The sequence below is a fragment of the Miscanthus floridulus genome, chromosome 2 (genome assembly GCF_019320115.1).
Source record: "Miscanthus floridulus cultivar M001 chromosome 2, ASM1932011v1, whole genome shotgun sequence".
Classification (NCBI taxonomy): Eukaryota; Viridiplantae; Streptophyta; class Magnoliopsida; order Poales; family Poaceae; genus Miscanthus; species Miscanthus floridulus.
Window position 1 is genome coordinate 25,584,765 of NC_089581.1, and position 10,710 is coordinate 25,595,474.

The 10,710-nt window shown below is 44.5% G+C and overlaps 1 protein-coding gene and 1 pseudogene across 1 annotated transcript; both read right to left on the reverse strand.

The window, feature by feature from the left end:
- Positions 1-5,763: 5,763 nt before the first annotated feature.
- LOC136538255 (probable membrane metalloprotease ARASP2, chloroplastic) lies at positions 5,764-7,236 on the reverse strand (annotated as a pseudogene).
- A 667-nt stretch (positions 7,237-7,903) lies between these two features.
- On the reverse strand, positions 7,904-10,020 carry LOC136536235 (uncharacterized). Its single transcript, XM_066528599.1, has 2 exons — positions 8,970-10,020; positions 7,904-8,304 (listed from the first exon to the last, which is right to left on the reverse strand). Exons 1-2 carry the CDS (start codon positions 10,018-10,020, stop codon positions 7,904-7,906), a joined length of 1,452 nt encoding a protein of 483 aa, XP_066384696.1.
- Between the last annotated feature and the right edge of the window lie 690 nt (positions 10,021-10,710).

Sequence of the window (10,710 nt, forward strand, 5' to 3'; positions counted from 1 at the left end):
GCTATTATAGCGTCTCGGTGGATAGAGTTATCAAACACTATAGGAAAGTGCCTCTTGACTTTCCTAGAGGTGATGGGGATAAGACCCTAGGACAAGCAGAGCATTCATTCATTTTATGGCGCAAGCGCTACATCATTATTCCTGGTGCAGCGGCTAGGGTACCGTCGCCTCCTCCTCAACTACCTCATGATAGGCACGAATGAAAGTGAATGAAACAGTTTTTCAATAATTAATCATTCTCAATTATTGGCTTCTCGCGTAATAACCATTTACACCCAATCATTTTGTACTCATAGATCTCCAAACCTAAGTCAACTTCCATCCCATGATGATCATCAGTGCTCTAGACGATGATGATGCGTTCCATGGCACGGCTGCATCTCCATCTCCATCTCCTCCAAGGCGGTCTCCCCCTCCTCCGCCTCCCGCGCCGTAGAGCCAGAAGAGGCCCCTGTCCCCGGTGAAGTCCCTGATGAAGAAGAAAGCTAGCCGTCATAAAACAAAGGCCACTCCGGAGAAGCTACCTTACGAGCAGTCTGAAGAGGAATCAAAAGCGGTGGCAAAAAGATTTGGTTAACTAGAAGAAAGGTTTAGCAGAATCAAGAGCAAGGAGGTTAGAACTTGAGAAAAACCCGCCAAAGCCGCACTACATAGCTCAACGAGAACTAAGGAAAAAAAATGATTGAGCGCGAGAAAAAGCAGCGTGAGGCACGTAAGCCCTCACCGTTATCGGACTATGAACGCTCTCTAGACAAGTCATATAAGGCGTCGCTGAAAGTGAAGAGAGTAGGGAAAGAGGTTGCATAGCTCGGGCAGTAATCTAAGCAATCTATCGACCCGCTAGTTGTTGAGGCTGATTTCACAAACGCACCGTGCGGTCCAATAGATAAGGAGGCACTGCAAGACTTCATGGCCACCATAGGTCTCACAGCTGAACAACTCATGGGGGAGCATCGATACCAACAGATGACTATGATATTTACTGGACCTATGTGTATGGCCAGAGTCTTGTCAACCCTAAGTACTACTCATCACTAGGTACGCAGATGTTCTTGTTGAACAAGTGGTACTTAAAAGTGACCGAGAATGACGAAGCAGCATGGCTTGTTGCCAGAGTGACACCAGAGCATTACTTGGGCTATGACGTTGTACATATTGAGTTCAATGAATTACACCAACTATTACACCAGGATGCTCTCGACAAATCTCTCGTCAGCTGTTGGTGTTTGTAAGTGATTCTTTCTACAATTGAATTGTAGTAACTTGCATGTTAGTTCGTTGTTCATATATAGTTATCCTCACACTATATATATATTGTACTATATATATGCAAATATGATATGCTAAAACTAAAGAAAAAAGCGATGACTGAGGTTGGTTTCATTGATCCGAATCCCGTATTCATGGACAGGGTTACTCCATATGATAAATGGCGATCTCAAGTGGAGAAGCTTCTGTTCAGGTTCTTAGATAAGAATGCTAACAAGACACTGATACTCTTCCCATACGGCTTCAAGTGAGTGTGAATGTCTTGTGTCCATTTTATTTTGCTTATTCCATGTTGACTTTAGTTAATGAGTTATGCCTGCGTATAAACATGTAGCTTTCACTAGATACTGCTGGTCATCGATATGACCAGAAGTCATGTAAAAATCTTTGACTCAGCAACAAAACCCCGAGCAGATTACCAAGAAATCCTCGATATACTCCAATGGTAATTTCGGTCTCGCACACACTATATACTCTCTTATGCCTTTTTAATAATATAACTCCATTTATTTATTTTGTTGAACAGTGCTTGGAAAACGTTCGTCGAGAAACACCATTATGGTAATTGGAAAGTGCCTCTACATATAGTCCAATACCCAGTAAGTACTATCTAGGTCACCGCATCTTTATTTAGTTCAATTCATTATTACCCTGCTTCATTGGTTGATGATCAATCTTTTTCTCATAAAGTGGTGTCTATAGCAGGGATCGGGGAACAACTTATGTGGATACTACGTCTGTGAGTTCCTCATGGAGTACTCAAGGAAAACAAGTGAAGAGATCCTCGAAGTACATAAAAAATATACATAATTTATTTATTACCATTGTGTTGATATATATAATCATATATATATTCATACTTTTGCTTTCATTCGAATTGAAGATTGAATGGAGGAAGCAAAAGGTCCTACGATGTGACCAGATCAAAGCAATTCAAGAGGTATTATCAAGATTTCTTTTGACACAGGTCATAGATCCCAAGGACGCGTACTACTATAACCATAAAGAATTCATACCTAGTAGCCAAACGACGGAAGATTAGGGTTGCAAGAAATCCCAAGGACATAGTACATTTGTGACTTTATTATATATGTACATATTTCATGCATGCACAACCTCTTGAAATATTTGTATATATATATTTTCATACATTTTAGTATGTTATTTATGTATAATGCTCGAAACCTTATACGTATATATATATATATATATATATATATATATATATATATATATATATATATATATATATATATATATATATATATATGGACGTATATTAGCAGCGTAGAATTCATATACGAAAAGCTAATCGAAACAAAAAAGAATTGAATTGAAAAGAAACCATAAAATGAAAAGGAATAAAATGAAAAAAAAATAAAGGAACTTTTAGTACCGGTTGAAAACACCAACCGGGACTAAATGTGCTAGCCCGATGCAATATCTTGGGGGTCATTTAGTCCCAGTTAATAATAGCAACCGGGACTAAAAGTCCACTTTAAGTCCCGATTCCCAGAACCAGGACTAAGGGGGGCCTTTAGTTCTGAATTCGCAATCCTGGTTGGGCAATCGGGATTAAAGGAGGTTTTCCAACCGGGATTGCAACCCAGTCCTGCACTAGTGACCGTTTCCTGCACCTATCGCTCGCACCGCGTCCACACCCACACGCATGCAGGTGGGCCCAGTAGCTACAGCAAGCGGCTGCGACAGATGTGTCCTACTGCAATATGTGCGACATCAGATCTACTTTTGCAATATGTGGATGAAACACTTACAACATATGTCCGAAACAGTTAAAACACTTGCAACATACATCTAAAACACCATAAAAACACATGTAGTCATTGCAAAACATATGCAACATCGAAATAAAATACTTGCAACATATGTGTAAAACATATGTAACATCCGGATGAAACGCTTGCAACATATGTGTGAAGCATATGCAACACCCAGATAAAACACTTGCAACATACATCTGAAATAGCTGAAACATTTAGAACAATACATTTGCAACATACATATATAGCCATGGCAACGTATGCAATATCCACATGAAACACTTACAACATGCATACGAAACACCTAAAACACTTGCAACATACGCTTTCAGTGCAACATCTTCTTGCCGCTTGGGCGAAAAGCGCATCATCTTTTTGCTGCTTGGGCGAATCAAGGCTCGTCGACGCGAAGCTCGACACCGGCACGAAGCTCGCTGCCACGGAGGTCGCTAGTATGGAGCTCATCGGCGGCGCAGAGCTTGCCGGCAACACGCAACTTGCTGGCGGCAGCACGCACAGAGCTCAACAACGACGCGTGGACGTCGGCGGCACGGAGCTCGCCGACAACATGGGGCTCTCTAGCGGCGGCGTGCGCAGAGCTCAGCGGCGGCACACAGAGGGCGGCTGGGGTATGGCATGACACGCACGGGACGGTGGCTGCGCGAGTTTGAGACAGGGAGGAGATGCACAAGCTCCACAACATCCTTGCTCTCCCCGTCGCTTTGAATGAAGAGATTGAGGAGAGAGAGAGAGAAGATAAAACCAGAGAGGACAAGTCTATGTGGCCACCTGAGTGTGGTGTGACGCCGAACGGACGTCCAGGGTGGAGCATTCCCGTTTTTTCTCTCACAATTTCTATGGTCTCTCATCTCCTGTTTCCTGAGGCTATCGCGGCTTATGTAGGTACTCCTGCCACCTGCACGAAGCACAGATAAAAGGCAATGCGTTGAGGTTGCTCTCACCCAGATCATCCTGCACCAAGAGTTTCTTCCTAACCACAACGACCAAGCTCCGCGCGCGCGCACACACAAAAAAAAAAACAACATCACGAACACACTGCACCTCAAACGCACACCTTAATGTCTGAAGTTCGGCTGGCTTAAAGCCAGCCGGCTGGCTTGTTTTTCCTCTCACAGAATCACTGTTCACGTCCTGCCAGAACAGTATTTTTCTCTCACAACAATCAGCCGAAACAGTATTTTTCAGTCCTGCGAACAGGCCTACTAGCTTTTCAAAATGAGCACTCATATTTAAAAAAATGAACAGTAGGTTTAACAAAAGAAGGGTGCCGGAGACCGTACCCTGTGAGTTCACAAATCACAACCGCTGCAAAGGGCGGTCGGAGTTTCTACTGCTAGCCAACGCCGCCAGGTTTGTCTCATCTTTCAACAGTTCAGCGGCAGATCCTGCAACCCGCCCTGAACCAGCACACTCATCAAACAGTGATGCACACTCCAGCATGGATTCAGGACGCAACGGGCAGCCATCTTCTAATTCAATGCATTATTGAAACTCATAGCTATCATAGTCATGAACATCGTAGGTCTGGGATGTCTGCTAATTCTAAAGCATAACAGCAGTTGAGTACAAATACAGGCCGATTGCCGTTGTTGGCATAGAGAAGCATATGCTCGATTATATTAGTAGGCCAGATGTTCCATGTCACAAAGTTAACTCTTGTTCTAGCAAACTGATCCTGGGTCTTAAGTTTTTGCTATGTAATTAGCACATCCTGCTGTCGCGAGTGCAAAATCCTGAACTGTACGCATTTGCTATCTTTTCTCGTTTTCACAACAGGGGCCTACCATACAGAAATCAAATAGCACAATGCATGCGTAGAGCAACACTAGTATTAGTAGTAGAGGTTGTTCCAAATCTGAACTTTAGTTGGCTCAAAAATCATCAGACTGATGATGTCATCCATGGTGGATAGGCCCTGCTAATATAATAAAGGCAGAACCTCTCTTCATCATAGATAAACTAAAGCACAATAGACAAACATAAAACCCATACTATTGCATCTCTTGGCAAAAATAAAAGATGAGTCATAAGAAGTTTTTTTAGAAAAAGGAAAGAACTTTTTTCCTGCTTCTCTGTTCTGTGTTTCTATTTCCTGATCCCGTTTTATGAACTACTGTATTAAGCTGTGCTCGAAACATACCAATGACCTATATATAATGAAAGCAACTCAGATCCATAGAACAGAAAAAGCAAGCACTTGTACCTCTCTCGTATGTTATATTTGAATTTCATATAAGTTAAAGATACTCAGGCACCAGGATGCGTGCCTTGAAACTAGGAATTTACATACGAACTTCTCATAACTTCTTGTACTTGAAGGACGCTAATAGAAACTTGAAAAGAATCATTTGGAAAACAGCAATACAACTACACACGGATCTATGAGCAGTATAGCAAATTCTAATATATCAGTTCCCGCCCAACAAAGTTAGAATTCTAATAAACAGATGTCTGGTCAAATTGAAATATAATGACCAGATTCATAGGCTTCTAACATGTCGGTAATATCAGATAGGAGACAGAAAACCATGCAGTGATGTTTTTTGTTTTCTTTTGGAAGGAATGCACAACGCAGTAGTGATGTTATAAGCTTGATTTGGTTCCAAAGCACAACGTAAGCAACTATCTATGCATTGGAATTAGTAATTTACATTTGAACAATTCAGGGTTCTTTTTTTTTCCTGGATCATGATTAACTGTAACATCACAAACTTCATTCCAAAAAATAGCAATACAAGGACCTACGATCAGTATAGCAAGCTAGAGTGCTAGAGCAGTCCCATCAAAGGGCAAAAGAATGACAACAACTAACCTTTTGCAAGCCAACCAAGTTCTGAAAGATACTGGCAATTTCACTATAACTGCGATCAATTGATTTTCATCACATCTCCTTGATGAAGTCAAGATTGAGTGTGTCACGCACAATGAGGAACATGCCAACCATGAGCACCACCAATATCCCTGATGACATAATGCCCTGTTCCACTTCTCGGGGAATCTTGCGGCCACCACGGGCTGCCTCAAGAAGGATCAATGCCAACGTGCCACCGTCCAATGCTGGCAAGGGTAACAAGTTTATGGCTGCAAGGTTGAGGTTGATCACCCGCCGCAAACTGAAACAGACCATCCGCACTGGACCTGGCCACTTCTGCTCCAACCGCGATGATGGCAACAGGGCCTGACACCTTCTCGGCGGACTGAGAAAAGTTGAGCAATGTCTGCCTGAGCCCGTCAAACACCGTCCGGTCAAGAGCGTGAACTCGCGCACGGCAAGGACGGTGGCGTCGGCCAGGTTCTTGGGGCGCACGCGCGTGACCATGGCGTTGGGGGAGAGCTGCACGCCGATGCGCCCCATGCCATCGGCGCTGGTGTCCGGCACGACGGTGAGCTCAACGGAACCGCCTGTCCACCGCCCCGGGACCGGCTCTTGAGACGGTGAGGGGCACCTTCTTGCTGGGGCTGGCCTTGATGAGGTCGACGAGGACGGGCACGGACGGGTCCGGCGCGGCGCCGGGACAGCGAGGATGATGTCCCCGGGGAGGAGGCCCGCGCGCGCGGCCGCGGAGCCCGGGAGGACCTCGGGGGACGAGCACCCCGGGGAGCTGCGCCTGGACGGGGACGGCCGACGGTGAGCGCCTGCGCGTAGACGATGAGGAAGGCGAAGGCGAGGTTGGCGGCGACGCCGGCGGAGACGACGAGGAGGCGGTCCGGGACGGGGCGGTTGCGGAGGAGGTCCGGGTCGTCGGGCGCGAAGCCGGACTCCGGGTTGTCGTCGGGAAAGCCGACGTAGCCTCCGAGCGGGATGGCGCGGAGCGCGTACTCGACGGGGCCGAGGCGGAAGCGGGCGAGCGCCGGGCCAAAGCCGATGGAGAACTGGGAGACGTGGATACCCCGGGACGCCGCGGCGAGGAAGTGGCCGGACTCGTGGACGAGCACGATAGCGGCCAGGACGGAGGCCGCGGAGGCGACGGACTCGACGCTGGCGAGGAGGTCTGGCGCGGCGGCTGCGGCGACGGCGGCGGCGGGCTTAGCGAGGTGGCGGTGGCGGCGGGGGAGCGGGAGGGGAGGTGCACGAGAAGGTAGTGGTGGTGGGACTGGGGAGGTGGAGTGGAGCCGGGGACAGGAAGCGGTGCTTCAGGGTTGGGGAGAGGTGGGTGGTAATCATGGTGGGAGGGGCGGAGGAGCTGGAGGAGGAAGAAGCCGCAGTGGATAATCTGGCATTCTTGGAGGGAGGGAGTTTGAGGTGTGGGGTTGACGGCAGAAAAGGCGACGTGGACTCGATGGCTGTGTGGTGTAGACGAGGCGGAGCAAATAGATCGGCTAGTCACAGTCTGTGTTACGAGAACTAGCCGCTGATTTGCAAATTGCAAACTACTGGAGTACAGTAACATTTTAGGTCCGTTTCCAGTGGCGAAGGTAGAGCCAAATGGAGAGGGTGCAAGAATAAAGAAGCGATAAAATATAATTATCAAACCAAAGAATTCCACGAACAATATTTTAAGACCAAAAAATGAACCAATGAAAAAAATACAAATATTACCTTTAACCTTCATCATCAAATCTACGACCTCGCATTTTCATGAAGCGACGAAACCACGGCTTCATTGATGACTTTCAACTGCTCTTCTTTCTCCACATAGCAAATAGGCTATTGCTCATATATATATATATATATATATATATATATATAATATATATATATATTATATATAGATATATATATATATATATATATCACCCAATGCGATTGCGCAATTCTGTTTTTACAATTTTCATGGCTGAGAAACACCTCTCAACTGTAGCGGTAGCAACATGTAGCACTAGCACAAGCTTCAAGAGTTAGTAAACCATTGATAACGTTCGTGTTTTCTAGTCTTCACCATTGTTTGAGAAAGCTCGGCAATAGTTTGTAGGTTGGAGAACCTTTCATCATCTCTCACATCATATATGTAGAGGCCAAGCTCGTGGTTAAGATCCCTTAAATTCCCAGAATCAAAATCATGTGGATAAAGGTTCGCTAGGCTCATCAAATTTTCTATACTAAAATCATGGAATGAGTCTCTTGGACTAAAAGCTGCTGAGCAAACAAGCAATTGAGAGCCTGTCTCATTGAAGCGGCTGTCAAGCTCTTGAAGTAGCCAATCAATAACATCATTAAAACAATCTACTTGATAATAATGCTTGTTTGTAATTCCAGATTTATGCCTCCGCTTCTTTGGATCAATATATTCATCTTCCATTTCCAATTTGCAAATATCATTCTTGTCACAAATCCATGCACATCATCTAATAGTTTCACCCACTTTTCTTTTCTAAGTTCATCCAATTGGCACTTCGTTGCTTTCACACATTTAATAGCATTCACTATGTCCTAATCCTTCCGTTGCAATGCTAATGACAAGGTATTTGTGATTCCTAATATAGTCAACATGAGATGCAAATAGAAGACAGTCAAAAGACTGGAAGTATCGTAGAAGGTTTGATGCTTGATCTCTAATTTTCCAATCCTTATTATCTTTTTCCACAATTTCTAGTACCTTGACTATTGTAGGAAACATGTCAACCAAACTTTTGAGAGATTTATAATGGGAACTCCAACGAGTATCTCCAGGTCTTTGAAGACTTTGCTCTTGATTTAACCCTGTCCCAGTCTGAGTTGCCCGCAGCCTAATGCTTTACTCATTTCTTCAAGATTAATATCTCTAATCATGTCCCTTCTCTTAGATGATCCACCCACCACATTCAATAACATAGAAATCATAGTAATAAATTCACTAACCCCTTTATGCTTTCTCGCAATGGCCACAAGGACTAATTGAAGTTGGTGAGCAAAACAGTGAACATAATAAGCTGAACTATTTTCTTTCATGATCAATGATTGCAAGCCGTTGAATTCACCTCGCATATTGCTAGCACCATCATATCCTTGGCCTCTAACTTGCTTTAGGCTTAACTTAAGATCAGCAAATAATGCATCAATAGCAGACTTGAGACTTGCAGAATTTGTTTCTTTCACATGAACAAGACCAACAAATCTCTCTTTAACAATTCCACATTTATCTACATATCTTAAGACCACTGCCATTTGTTCTTTCCAAGAAACATCTCTCGACTCATCAACTAGCAAGCAAAAAACATCATCCCCAATTTCTTCTAGAATAGAGTGTAGCACTTCCTTTGCAAAACAATGCACAATATCCTTTTGTATTTCAGGAGCAATCAAAAGGCTGTTATCCGAATTCTTTTTATCTACTGCCTTTCTTAAGGTCGGATTTTGCTCCTCTGCAAAATTACGAAATTCCCTGAAGTTCCCTTTATTTAAGGACTTCTTCGACTCGTCGTGGCCCCGAAACGGCAATCCTTGCTTCACCAATATTCTAGCAACATCAATAGACCCATTCAAACGAGTAAAATAGTCCTTCTTAGCAGATTCACTCACATCACGGAAAGCAACATCAATGTGCTGTTTTGTTTGTAAGAGATCATCACATTTCTTCATTGCCAGATAGTGTGAGCCACCGACATTACCAACATGATTTTGTAGCCTTTCCTTTCTATGATAGCCATTCCAACCATTTTTAACAAATGCTTCATATCCGCCATCCTTCTTTTCTCTAAACAAGAAACAATAAAAGCAATATGCTCTGTCTTTGGACTCACTATATTCAAGCCAACCTCCAAACTCATCGAACCATTCTGGAACAAACCTTCTTGGAATTCCTCCAATATTTGTCACAGGAAAATGAACTGTGCGAGGTTGGCAAGGCCCATTCTCCAAGTACTTTCTTCTCACCCTCTCTCTAACATTAGGATGATAATCATCAATTTGTTTCCTTAATCCTGGATCAAACTTAATCTCCTCCTCCCAGTTGATATCATCCAAACGTGAATTTCTAGCATTATTGCCACTATCCGGCTCTGGTGCTTTCCTTTTGTAAAATCGTTCCATTAATTGACCTGTCGTTAGTAACCTAATATGTAAGTATGTACTAATTCGCTGGTTGCATAGTTTAGGAATCAAGAACAGAACCTATGGGAAATTTGAAATAGGATGACATGCTAAATGTTTAAGTCGCACCTTTAATAATTCAAGACTAAATTCTCCTGTGCGATCACTCCAATTCCCAAATTGAAACCCGGCTGTACCAATAAACCCTACAATATGAAAAAGAATACCCAATCATTAGGGCTTTCCGATTATATATATAACAAATCAGATTAACTGAGAAAGAAATAATACCTAATCAGATATCAGAAAGGGGAGGGGAGGGCAACAGGGCGTCGTGGGCGTGGCGCTGATTTTTCCTAGGCCGCTGCCCGCTGGGCGCACGCGCACTGGCGCTACGGCGCACGGTGGCACTGGGGGCGCAGGGCCGCAGGGCGCCTTTTTTACACGACGGCGGCGAGGCGCCGAGGCGCGAGGTGCACGGCGAAGGCAACTGGGCGGGCGGCGACGAAGGCGATCCACGATCATCAATTCGTAGAATCGCATGGCGCTGGGCTGCTGGCGGGTGAGGGAGGGGAATTGGAAACGACGTGCTGCTGCCTGCTGGCGTGGACGCCTATCCTGGTGCTGGGGATGTGTCATCGTGGGCTGATTACTGATGCATTGGGCTGATGGTTTTGGGAAGTTGGGTTG

Excerpts from the sequence above, each read along its gene's own strand:
- LOC136536235 (XM_066528599.1), bottom strand. The coding sequence starts at position 10,020 with ATGGAACGATTTTACAAAAGGAAAGCACCAGAGCCGGATAGTGGCAAT. Across the intron at positions 8,305-8,969 it reads TGGTGCTAGCAATATGCGAG|ATGAATATATTGATCCAAAG; the intron begins GTGAATTCAACG and ends TGGAAATGGAAG.